This window comes from Haliotis rubra, unplaced genomic scaffold (genome assembly GCF_003918875.1).
Source record: "Haliotis rubra isolate DU_JTF1 unplaced genomic scaffold, ASM391887v1 Scf2, whole genome shotgun sequence".
Classification (NCBI taxonomy): domain Eukaryota; kingdom Metazoa; phylum Mollusca; class Gastropoda; order Lepetellida; family Haliotidae; genus Haliotis; species Haliotis rubra.
Window position 1 is genome coordinate 3,930,592 of NW_025766002.1, and position 14,004 is coordinate 3,944,595.

A 14,004-nucleotide genomic window follows, 5' to 3' on the forward strand; every position below is an offset into this window, starting at 1 on the left:
CCAGAAATGGGCTTCACACATTGTACCCATGTGGGGATTTGAACCCGGGTCTTCGGCGTGACGAGCCAACGCTTTAACCTCTAGGCTACCCCACCGCCCCCCTTAGCTATGAAGGTCGAAGTCTGGAACCACTTGGACTGGTTTGCTTGGAGTCAGGGCATAGTGTCTGTTAAAACTGCGGCCTGGTATCTCAGTGGTCCAGTGCTATAATGTGATGTGATGTGAAATTGGGTTTAACGTCGTACTTAAGAATATTTCGCTCATATGACGACGTGCATGCGTGTGTATGTGTATGTGCGGCTGCTTGTACTAGCCCAGACTTAAGCTGGTTTTATAGTGCTAGCCCACTGAGATACCATGCCGCAGTGAAGCATGAATACCCCACTCAGACACATTATACTGACTCCAAGCCGACCAGTCCTTGTTGTACCCATTAATGCCGAGCGCCAGGCAGGGACCAACAAGTACCATATTTTAACGTCTTTTTTGGTATGACGCGGTCGGGGATCGAACCCGCGACCTTCCGCTCTCCGGGCGGACGCTCTAACCACTACACCACGGAGGCGGTCCCAGTGCTATAAAACTGGCATTAAAGTACTGTTTGAAATAGAAAAAACAAACTGTTTTTAGGCTGTTACTCTGTATCCTTAAAATTTACAAATTTACAAATAGCATATATCGAAATAACCCACATCGGCCTAACTGGGCATTCAGTGGGATGTGTAATAAGATATCCAGAAAAGCATGTTTACTCGTAAAATCGGGCAAAAGAGAAAACACGAATAGCTGCTCAAAACAATAGATCGGACTATAGATGGCAATTAGGTCGCTCAGCCAGGAATGACGAGGGACCGTCGTCTCACCTGGCATGAAATGCACGTGCTGCCTACAGGCACAAGGGGTCATCTCAAAGATATTTTATGCCTTTTTATGTGTGTTGAATATGTCTCATTTATTGATCATAAAGTTTATGTTGAGATACGTAAAAGGGTATGATACCCATGGAAAAGCTTAAATCAGCCATCGTATTAAATGTCTCAAAATATATAGGTGTCATGACCAGCCGAAGATCGCCAGGACTGAATATTATTTGTAAATTGTTATGACATGCCGTTTTCTTCCCAGTTTAATTCCCCTAAAGGATTATCTTATCTCAGCTTATATCTCTATCCCCCAGCCCGACCCTAACCACCGTCTGCGACACCAGTCCTGGATTGGCTTTTGAGACGACCCCTCTTACCTGTTTCTTTTTATAGCGATAGTGAGCCTCCATGGCTGCTACATCCTTCATAGTTTCAGTATTAAAGTTATTGTTTTTTACGTCAGCTATCGTTTATAATGAAGGTAAGTTTAATTTCAAAATGGACATTCTAAAATTGTCCTTTGTAATATAATATCATCGCACACTAATTTGCATAAAGCCATGGCCTGTTCCAAATAAGTCGCTTAGGATTTCTCATTTCTGCACTAATCTCTCCTCAGTAAAGTACTTTTTGTACGTTTCCTATCTCCCTACCACTGAGACTGTAGTTAGGCCGAACTTAGTTTAACAGATATTTCAAACTTACACATATTAACTACATAAATTGTAGATATCAATGCAAAAAAACAGTTTTTGTCTATTTCCGACAGTACTTTAGTTCGTGTATTTGCAGCTATGATGTAAGGAGCAATATACATATAAGGGCCCATCCATGGAGGCGGTAATAGACATGAGTCACAGAGTTATCGCCCTTGTATTGACAGGCCCATCACTTTCTATCGACCTGCGGGTAATTGAGATGGATGTGGTTGTCCATAGTGATATGTCTGCTTGCTTAACGCATTTTGCTGATTTTAAGCAACATAAGAACAGTTAACGTCAATTTAATTCATCTATTGATTGGAAAGGATCTACTATTAACGGCCCGGCATTCTTGTTAGACAGTGCATACAGGAGATATTACTTGGCGTACAATCAGAAATGATGTACGATACAGTTGCCCCCTTTTTCTTGTCTCATGTGTTCCCATGTTTGTACAGGTGAACAGTTGACTTGCCTTTGAGTGTGTTTGTGATGGGTGCTCTTGATGAGACGGCATACGTTCGCCTTTACGCACACACCTTCTGTTTATAGTAATTGAGTGAGTAAGTGAGTGAGTGACAAGGTACGTGTAAACGGGTGGAAGTAGTGCCCCCCAGTATTTCAGCTAATCACGTGTCATCATGATGTGGACAAAACCGTCAGATGAGATGCAGGCTTCAGTCGGTGATTGATTTGCCGACATTACAAAATCACACAATTATAGCTTATCTTAGACCCCATGATCACATCTAGTTCATCACGTGCATGGTACATTCATTCCGATATCTCAATTCATCTTGAGAAAACCTTGCTCACTTCGTTTGAAATAACCCGTGAAGATCCGGGTTAGAATTGGCCTTCAGCAACCCATGCCTGTCGTAAAAGGCGGGATCGGGTGGTCAGGATCGGTGACCAAACCGACACATGAGCTCGAGTCTCATCAACCTATTCAGACAATGACCTACTTTTCAACCGACCCGAATTTTCTCGTGTGAAAGTGAAAATAGACATCACAAACAACTATTTTTTACACTGAATTCCAATTCCTTGTTTCAAACGAAAATGATATTTACAAATGAATTTTAATTATAAACTGTAATAACATCGTATTTCTATATTTTATGGCGAGGTGTAGGCAGCATTACCTTAACTAAGACGTCACAGACTGCCCCTGTTTGGTGAGGTAAAATGCATCTGGCTCACTGGTTACACTGGTTATGTGTTTTTTGCACTTGTTCAGTGTAGTTCTGTAAAACACAATGTGATTGATATAATATCAAGTCCGTACCAGACAGCCAAACTTTTCAAGCGGGAGAGCCTCGTTTTGAGATTTCCACGATTTCCAGGTTTCCGTTTGTCAGAGCTCGCTGTACGACAGAGCACGCTGCACGACGTGTTTGCAAGGATTAGAACGAGCGTAGTGTTGCAATATACAAGTGCTTAGATGTATCAAATAATACTGATTAATAATTATGTATCCAGTTAAATGAATTGGTCTCAAAATTCTGGAGTGGTTATTGTACTAAGTTGCGCAATACGACGTGACCCAGTCAACAGGAAACGAGACTGTTGAGTTATCAATGTTTTGACTCTCTTGTTGACACATGTCATCGTACCCCAATTGCCTAGATCGATGCTCATGCTATTGATCACGGGATTGTCTGGTCCAGACTCGATTATTTACAGACCACCGCCATAGAGCTTGAATATTGCTGGCGGCGTAAAACTAAACTCACTCACTCACTGAAAGTTTTTGTTTTTAAAGTAATGCTAGTGTGCATTTAATTTAACGTCGCTTTAAACACTATATCAGCTGCATCACAGTGTGTTGGAATACAGTCTGAGGTGATGCTTATCTTAAGCGATTACGACTTTAGATAAAAGCCATGAGCACAGGTATAGTACTGAAAATCCTGGAAACATAATCAGGGCGCACCTGGGATTCGAACCGTTGCTTATTGGTTTCTGGCACACCAAGGGGACGCAACTCTGCATAGCCAGTGGCAGTGTGTTGAGGACTTGGCTAACTGTGCCCCTTATCAGTATATACTCTCACGGGATCCTATGTGTGTGCAGTAGTCCACACGGTGGGGTAGCCTAGTGGATAAAGCGTTCGCTGGTGATGCCGAAGGCCCAGGTTCGATTCCCCACATGGTTTCATTGTGTGAAGCCCATTTCTTGTGTCCCCCGCCGTGATATTGCTGGGATATTGTTTAAAACGGCGTAAAACCATACTCACTCACTCACCGCACTGTGAGATCACTAATTAGTAATGCAGGAGAAACATATCGCACTGGTACGGCCATTACGGTGATACGTATAACCCTTTTGCTACAATGGTTACCTCCATTTAGTAGTACAATTGTAAAATGGGTCACCACAAAACACGTCGAGAACAGAAAGTAACGTGGTCAGTAGATATCTGAAACCTTGGTGGAACCCACGAGCTCGGATATGATATCGGCAGATCAAACATCGCATTGAGAGACTGGATTAGAGTCACGAACACCCTGTTGTTTGAACAGCATTGAAGTTGACAACAAAACTTAGTACAGATTGTACGACTGCTTCAACGTATAGCGCGCGAAGCCAAGATTATATGCATCTTCCGTTCGCTTTGAAATGTAGACTATATGTGAAATACAGTTGAGTCACATACTGAGGGGGGGCGTCATTGGTGCGACCTTCCATGCGCCGCTAGCCTACCATCCAACCGCGGCCTTCGTTTGCGTATATTCGTTTGTCACTTGTTTGATTGCAATCGCCAACCTGACAATTTAACAAATATTTAGCCTGTCATAAATCAGTGTACACCAGGCAAATCCAGTGACTGATATGATGAACAACATCACAAGCCACTTAGTTAAAATGACGCGCAGTCAACCAAGCATGGCCACGGACAATTACCACCAGATGTTTTCAGTCCTACGTACACCAAGTAAGGGATTATAGGGAGCTTGTATGACCCCGAAATCCATGCAGCAGATTGCTTGTGTCGCCTTCAAATGAACATTATTGCACCTCTATAGCCGCGCATGCGCTTGTGTATGTGTGTGCGTGCGTGAGTGCGTGCGTCTGTTTGCTTGTAATGATACCGGTGCTAAGGCTTTAGGTAGGATAGCGGCAGGCATCAGATGTGTGCCCGGCCCTCTAAGCCACGTGAAGCGGACATTCTTGCCTCGCTTGCTATTCGATTAGTTCCAAAATATCTCTAAATCAAGAGATGCCCTAGATATACAAGATGAAACTCCCTCTTGGATATTTTTCTTTGTTCCTATTATTTGTTTAACGCCACAGTATGCAAAATTTCAGGTAAATCACGAACATCTGTAATCGAACGGGTGATTCATATTATGAGCACCGACCCATACTCTTGACATGCAGTCAACCCTTTCACCCGGACAGGCAAACGAGATCCAGCTTTGGTTACCGGGGACAGCATCTTGCCAGGAGAGTCCTCGAAAATGAACACGAAACACACAAATGAAAATTGAAGCAAACAAGAAAGACACAAAAATAAATGTATTAAATATTTAATGAGACATATCACAGGCGCAGTTCACGTAGGAGATGATAGTTCTTCACGAATTTGCAACAGACCATACCTACTGTACAAACTATGTACACATCACAAAACACATGTACATTGCAGGGACCAACATGGCACGTGGCTTTACACATTATGCTAGGGTGAAATGGGTTTATTGCGCTACATCTACATAGCAGAGTATGTAAGTCATCATTTCCTGGAAACAGTGTTATTAGATTCAATGAAACTACCGAATCAAGATGTCATTTCCTATTTGCCACAGTAACAACATGGACAGATTATGTTATACATATATGTAAAACAGACTTGATTCGAGATATAAAATTCAGTTATGACTTTACAATGTTTGACAAATATTCTCAGCAACACATCTACACAGTATATTTTTCATGTAAAATGTAAATGTTTTCTATTTCAGATAGCCACTTAAAAATGAGCCTTCCGGAGATTTGTTTGGATGAAGATCAGAGTAAAATCCACAACACTGGTCCCAGTCACCTACAACCTAAAGAAAGACTGAATGCGATTCATTTTAGAACAGTAATTTGAAAATGGGTCCGTAGACATAAGTTTGGAAGCAAATTACACTAAAACAAACAATACCCACAAGTCTTCATAAACAGAACTAAGGATTGAATGCTTTTCATTTGAGAACAGTTATTTGATAAAAGCACTGCGTAGATGTGTTTTGAACAAAATGACAGTGAGATATACACAATCCTCCTTGTCTATGACACGTAGCAAATATGTCAGATTTGCCACTCAATGTCAGCATGAATTCTTGAATTAGACACTTACATCTGTACACATATTTAAGTGAACCAGTTATCATATCAATGTTCCACCCCCTGTCTGTTATTTCAGACTCTATAACGTTTGGAAAAGATAAGGTTACGCTTTTTGCACAAGATGAATGAGGATGGAATTTCAGAATGCCACACGTGGGAGTTCCAGCAGGCCTTGGGACGCTGTTCACACGGCCTCATCTGACATTGTTGCAGTGCAGTCAATTGTGTGAGGGTGTGACTACTTGATAGGCATAAGTTTACAGCTTACAGTGCTCTGTTTTAAGATGTTTCTGTGAATGTTATATAAGTACAATCAACCCCGAAAATGACGAAGACGGATGTAGCAGAATAACGCTTTGACATGTGATAACCTTGTCATCGGATATACAAAAACGAAGGTTGATATAGCAGAATACGAAATTGATAGCCGCGAAATGGTTAACAGAACGTGAGTGTTAAACCCTGGATATAATGAAGACATATATACGGCTTTGATAGCCGATAAATGGTAACGAGAATGCTAAAGTTCAACTCCGGATATTACGAAGTAGATGGAGCAGAAAAAGGTTTCTTTTAAAAAGAACGTTAGTATTCACTCCAGACATACAGTAAGGAAGGTGGATGAAGCAGAATAGGTGATCGATAGCCGAGACATTGGTAACTGAATATGAGTGTTAAACTCCGGATATTACGAAGACGGATGTAGCAGGACACGGCTTTCATGTTCAAATGGTCCAGAGAGAAACGTTGGCAATCAACTTGACAGGCTTATCAAGCTTATAGTCGTTCCCTGCTGTAAGAATTTGCGATGCCTGTGAGGTATACAAATACATTTTACTCCGGATATGACGAAGCATATTTAGCGGAATAAGGTTTTGATAGACGAGTAATTGTAAAAAAGGACTTCATTTAAATTGTTTACTGATATAACTAGTGGGTGCGTCTGGAGTAACACAGGTTGTACTGTATAAAAGCAATATTTCAGTTATATCTCTGCCTGTCAGCATGACCTCGAAACAATCCGGAACTAAACTAATAATTACCATTTTCCCTTATCATTTCCTTGATGAAGTTCTAACACCCCAGATATTGTGAAACACGTAAATGATCAGTTGGAGTTTGTTAAACACATGATGTGCGTGACGAATTGCACAGTGTTCGTTAACGTCTTCGTGTGTCAGTATTTAAACAGAATTCAGACTTTTTTTATTCCATTACAGTTTGTTGTGTGTATAATATCATGAGCTTGAGGATCACGTGTACAGCTAATGCAGGGCAACTGTGTATGAGCTTCACACTCATCAATAAAGCATATTCACGACAATGCCATCATGTTTCTGTAAGGACAATACAGATGACGTGATTTCGAAGCAGTTCGGGTAATGGTTATTGTAGTACTTGGAATGTAAAATCTACGAATTCAGCCATGAAATATGCATTTGCACTGCAGTATATGACTGAAATCTCTACTTGCACTGCAGTATATGACTGAAATCTCTACTTGCACTGCAGTATATGACTGAAATCTCTACTTGCACTGCAGTATATGACTGAAATCTCTACTTGCACTGCAGTATATGACTGAAATCTCTACTTGCACTGCAGTATATGACTGAAATCTCTACTTGCACTGCAGTATATGACTGAAATCTCTACTTGCACGGCAGTATATGACTGAAATCTCTACTTGCACGGCAGTATATGACTGAAATCTCTACTTGCACTGCAGTATATGACTGAAATCTCTACATACACGGCGGTATATTTCTGAAATCTCCACTTGCACGGCGGTACATTACTGAAATCCCTACTTGCACGGTGGTACATTACTGAAATCCCTACTTGCACGGCAGTTGATTACTGAAATATATACTTGCACGGAAGTACATAACTGAAATCCCTACATGAACATTGCAAAAGAAAGGCAGTCATGCTGTCATGGTCGCCATCGAATCCGTCACTCGGGACATACAAGTGCATCCTTCTCTAGGGTTTCCCAATCTGTAACAACGTCCTCGTGAGGTTACTTGGCTACAGACAAATCATCAAATCATCCGTCATTGTGAATGTTAATACTGAAGGTACCTAAGAACTCAAACGGATATCCTAATTACGTACAGACATGGAAACCACAGATAACATTTCATAATAATTATTTCAACAGTAAGGTACTCCGAGTCTATTGACATACAGATATGACATATCTGTTGTCTAGTCAATGTTGTTTCCATTGAAAAGTACAAGTACATACATCATCTATTGTTCATCTTATGTAACATGTCACCTTTGGGAATTACAAACTAGAATAAAATAAAACTGTTGTTGTTGTGAAATGAGTATTTAAAATTCAAACAGATCTGACTTAATCTTCTTTTCTTCGTCGAGTTCATCTCCGTATGTCACATGTGATCTTATATACTACAGTCTACTACACGTTTTAAGAGAGTGTATTTAAAAATAATTATAATAACCTTTTCATTCTTGAAATATGTTTGTGAACTGAACGTGGACCAATTCAAATACCTTGTCATTTAGGTTCAACATGAAACAAACGACCCTGTATGATAAACATAGTATCTAACAGTATATAACACTTTGATATATTACAGAAAATACTATGCTGTCCTCTGAAATTATAATAAAAAAATAATTATACACACACACAAACACGATTTATGTACAGAAAATACGTTCTGAGTATAACATATACTCAAAGTTCCGCTTCAATGACCGTCAAACACAACGTCCTTTTCACTTCGACTACGTGCCATTTATGTATCATTAGGCCATTTTGAATTTTAAACGTGAACAAAACAACAACAATAGAGACAGCGTATGCGCATAATTTCCCTTTGAATTAACAATATGTACATACATTTTGTAATCTACACATCACAACGGGAACACATGGAACAGACAGACACAGCATCAGAGTATTTATTTCAACATCTAGTGTCAAAATAACTGTAACGATAAAAATGAAATGAGTCGTCCTAGCGACATGTATGGAGATCATGAAAATGAAACCAACAACTCTGTTATGGTGATCTACTATGTTGTGGGTCTGATGTGAGATACACGGTCTACTCAAACAAACATTCATTTTGATTCGTAACAAACAGCCGGGCAAACGAAAGCTTACACAGAGCCTGACAAAAAGGATTTGAACACAAAATCCATTATGAAAACGTTACTTGGCTGCAAATAGTTGCCGAAACATACTAAGGGTCCAAAACATACATATAATACCGGTATGGAATACATCACCTTTTAATAACTACAGTTTCTTGTTAATGAGTTTTCTTGGGTTTCTAGCACACATCAAACATGGGTATACTTTCTTTTGCCCTGCACTGTATCATGGGCTTGGGCTGATAGCAATGTCCCAGCAATATCACTATGTCACTTGCTATTCAACTTGCTATCGTGTGACTTTATATCTGGTCCATAACTTGATTGTCTGGTTTGGTCACATGTCGTCGCCTTATGTGACGAGTACCGCTATGCAATGTCAAGTAACAATGCACAGTTCTTTAACCACATTGTGTAAGTGCTATAGCTACCGCACGGGCAGTATATATTTCACCTGTTAGTGAATACTTTGTGTCATCACTGATTTTCAGTGATCCATTCAAATAATGTTCAGCTCTAATTTCAATTTCGAGCTCAATGGAATCTATTTCTTCGGACAATTGAGACCGATCATTTTCTGACTGATGTTTCACATTATTGAATCTTGAACAGTTGTTACAGGTTCTGGCCACGAGTTATCTATTTTGGAGGGACATATTAATGTTTGTGATTAATACAAATCATGACAGCTGTGTATCGATGCCATCGTTTTCAGTTCCTTTCAGATATGCTGGTAAGCTGTATAGTCTTTGTAACTTCTTGTTCCCATTGATGTCCCCACCTCCACTTGAATCCCTTCTCTTCAACCTGTGAGCCGCAATGTACTCATCAATACTGATAAAACTCGCCTTAGTCCTAATTTGAGGCTCAACAAACACATCCGATTCACTGTCACTGCTTCCGTTCAGAGTTGTGTCCCTTAACTCTGGCCTCGTTGTGGCCTCTATAGCACTTCCGATATGATTTTTTTCGGGATGTACGCATTCGTTTAGAGAATGATGACTGTTATGATGTGCTCCCGATGCAGAATGCATCTGATACGCAGCAAAGGAACCGTTCTGAGACCCTTCCATGTGTGCAGCAAAATGCCTTCGTGATGAACTTGGTCGCTTCCGTTGGGCCACAAACTGCTTGACCCTTCTGAGGAATTTGAAAAACATTGCTTTCCTCAAAAGAATATAGAGCCATGGGTCTAGAATTTGGTTGATACTTGCCAGACGAATGCTAATTAAGTCCTTTTTGACATCGATTTGCCCAGTGATCTGATTTGTGAGAATGTGAACCTGAAATCATATAAAATCATGGAAAGTTAACACACAACCACTGACATGAGACCCTGAAATAACGTTTCTAAAAACACGTTAACTGGATATGGCGCAGAGCAATAAATGATCCCTCTGGAATCAACTTCAAAACAATTTGGCCTACTATCAAATCCCAGTTGTCTCGAGGTGGTCTCGAGCTACGGATAACACGAATATCTTTATGGTACAAATGTATATCGGGAGGGGGGGTTTCACTGCAACAACGCGCAATTTAGAATAAACTGTAGTCTGAATAAACATAGTATTACCTTTGATATAGATAATTCCTTTCAAATTGAAAAGGATTCCCAGTGAGATGGGAGATGTTGAACCTGAGGAAATCTAGACTTGCTTTATTTTGGACTTTAGCATTGCAGAGAGGGATGGACATAAGGTACAATAATGCGGTTTGGGGACTGTGAGACAGACTACGCGTACTTTAGATACGTTGGATTCAATTTACATCAAGAAGTGTGGTTGTTACTGCTATAGACATGTTCAGGTGGTCACGATTCGTCATGATCAATCAAGACCGGAATCTGGATTTTTAAAATAATTTTAACACCAGGACGATAAGTTGAAAGTATTACACTAGCTGAATTTGTGAATATAATTGTACACACCATATTGTACACACATTCGCACACTTTCAAAAACCTAAATCATGGCGCAAATAGGCAGAGCGTCACGGACTTCACATGTTGTCAAGGTTGTGTGAATGATCGTATTGACTTAAATTGTAACCAATTCCCAGCTAATTTGAATACCTTTTCAAATAAAAGTCGCCGCATTTTCATTCACCGGATTGAATTACAAATTACATATTCACATTTGCATAGACAAACCAATGAATTAAATATAATTATAAATGTTATATTGATCCGTCATTGTGTTCATACAAGTTCTACAAATATTCTTAAAAGGAAGTCTGAATGTTGCATGTGGTTCCTGGTTCTTAAACATAATGCAATCTGAACAGCAAAATCTTTAGAGGTGTTAGTGAAGGTGATGAAATAATATGCATTTTTTTATTGACGGATACTCACATTGAGGGGTACATAGCAGGTACAGAAAACAATGGTGATTGCTCCTAGAAACCACACCATCTGAGTTTCCATTTCCATCTCGAGTATGTTCCTGTGTCGATGTCCGCTAACGCGCAGTCTCCGATCTATGGATGGGGAGTTGTTGATCCTCCGAGTCCGACGCATCTGCAGCAACGTCACGACAACGATACAGTTGGCCACGAAGATGAGGGAGATTACAAGGATGTTCATGATGGAGAATAAATAGGCGAACGCCGCATCAGTGTTGCTCTGTCGGTGAAAATTCAAGAAGCACCAGGACTTGGGAAATTGAAGTGCGTATGTCCCCAGACCCATGAAAGGAAGCGTACAGAACGATAAAGTAAATACCCAGCAACCGACGATCATAAACTGGGCTTTTCTGACTGTTACGACTCTTGCGTAGAAGTAGGTGAAACGCAAAGCTAGAACACGTTCCAGGGACATTATCAAAACCAACAGTGGGGTTAGAATACCAAAACACACCATCGTGAAACCATGGTATTTGCACACGGGGTCTCCGCCTTGCCATTGGAGATTGTTAGCATATGTGATAATTGCAATTGGCCCAGCACACATCTGACCAATGACGTCAGTCCACGCTAGCCCAGCGAGCATCGTGAAGAACACCGTCTTTCTGACCTCCTTTTTGGACGTGTACAAAACAACAAGGGCAAGGACGTTTCCAAGGACGCCTGTTGACAGCATAAGGATGGGTGTTGACAAATTGATGCCCAGTGCCTGTTTGTTGCATGTTGCATTTCCACCCCCAGTGTCTTTGCACAAAGCGTCCACATCCCTTACCATTGTGGCGTTAACACACGACAAATTGTCGAACTCCATCTTGGGACTTAGATAATGCCGGCCCGATGTGGACTCCTACGTAAATCTGGAAGATAAAAAGAGATAAACTTCAGTTGTTGGTATGCTGGATGTGTTTGGCTTACTTCTCTATTCTGTTTACAAAACCAGGATGAGATATGTGAGCAGGGTCTGGCGTTACTTAATAGTGTTTAAGTACAGCACCAAAGTGACTTAAATCGTTTACCCTCTAAACGTATGCTTAGAACACAGGCTATTGTAGGATTAAGAATATGTCAAGAACATGCGTTTCGTAATCACTAGCAGAGATGATACAACGTATCGGAAAAATATGAGCTTATCTAGTCCGATCCATTGCACCAGTCACAAATACATGCCGAGGCAAGGCAGTTTGCATGCTATTAGTTACACAAAGTCCGCAGTCTAGACTACCAGTTGTCCGACTCCCCCACACACACACACCCCACCCCACCCCACCCCACCCCACCATTCATAATGCGTGTTGTTTGTTTGTTGTAAACATCGCACTCAGCAATATTCCAGCTACTAGTATATGAAGGTGGTCTGTAGATTATCGTGTCTGGACCAGTCATCCCGGTGATCACCAGCATAAGCATCGATCAACGAGACTGGGATACGTTGACATGTGTCCACAATGTCAGCGAGCCCGACCACCCGATCCCGTTAGTCGCCTCTTACGACAAGCATGGGTTACTGAAATCCAGTTCTAACCCGGATCTTCACGGATTCATACTGTATAAGAAGGGTGGCGGAGAAGCCCAGGGGTTCAAGAGTTCGCTCGTCACGCCGAAGACCCAGTTCGATTCCCCACGTGGAGCCTATTTCTAGTTTCCCCTCGCCGTGATATTGCTGGAATATTGCTTAAAGCGGCGTAAAACTAAATGCACTCACTATGTAATATATATATTATGAAGGATAATAAGGATATCTAATAGATCTTACAATTTGACCCATGAAACCTTCAAAGTCTGAAAGTCATTCGTGGTTCATGATCTGTTTCTGAAGATCACACTTCTTAAAACCCTGTTTACTTGATAGTTGTGTGTGTGCCTTGAAGTTGAGCAACTTGCCCTTTGAAGAAATTATATCGATGCCAACTGAATTAAAGAAAGGTGTGGGAATAATAACCCAGTTGGCGTCAAATAAAACACTTGATGGGTGTATAACAACATACAGCTGCCTTTGGAAATCAAATTTCATTGTTGTAATTGCAACTGCGTAAATCAAATGTAGTTTTTCTTACACGCTGAACATCTGCAAGAGCGACAAACAACCTACAGAGGCAGTGACATAATCACGGTCCCCATTACACAGCCGTGGGAGAAGAACTCACCGAATTTGTGCCCGAGGTTTTCAATAGAGCTCTACTTAAGAGTCATTAAGGGGCGATTCTTGAATATGAATATATGAATACATTCATGCACTACATTAATACTTTAATACTTGTTTCTTTGGTTGGTTGTTAAACGCCTCACTCATCAGTATTCCAGCCATATGGTGGCGGTTTGTAAATAATCGAGTTTGGGCCAGACACTCCAGTGATCAACAGCATGAGCATCGATTTACGCAATTGGGATACGATGACATGTGTCAACAAAGCCAACGAGCCTGACCATCCGATCCCGTGTATATGAAAACAGTCATCCACCACATCAGTCATTTTCAAAACTCATTTCTGTCAGTAAGTTGATCGGACAATTAATTATCGGTTACATTAATTAGGAAGAGAGTTAAATGCAAGATATGCTCATAGAAATAT

The 14,004-nt window shown here is 40.7% G+C and overlaps 1 protein-coding gene across 6 annotated transcripts in view; it reads right to left on the minus strand.

Annotated features, from left to right (window-relative positions):
• Nucleotides 1-5,081: 5,081 nt before the first annotated feature.
• The window catches only part of LOC124275368 (prostaglandin E2 receptor EP3 subtype-like), an 81,742-nt gene continuing 72,819 nt past the window's right edge, over nucleotides 5,082-14,004 (minus strand). For all 6 annotated transcript variants that reach the window (XM_046710892.1, XM_046710890.1, XM_046710893.1 and 3 more), the window contains exons 2-3: nucleotides 11,385-12,291; nucleotides 5,082-10,317 (exon numbers count right to left, since the gene is read on the minus strand). In XM_046710892.1, coding sequence (XP_046566848.1) covers nucleotides 9,715-10,317; nucleotides 11,385-12,245 — 1,464 coding nt within the window. In that variant the 5' untranslated portion in view covers nucleotides 12,246-12,291 and the 3' untranslated portion in view covers nucleotides 5,082-9,714. The remainder of the gene's footprint in view (nucleotides 10,318-11,384; nucleotides 12,292-14,004) is intronic.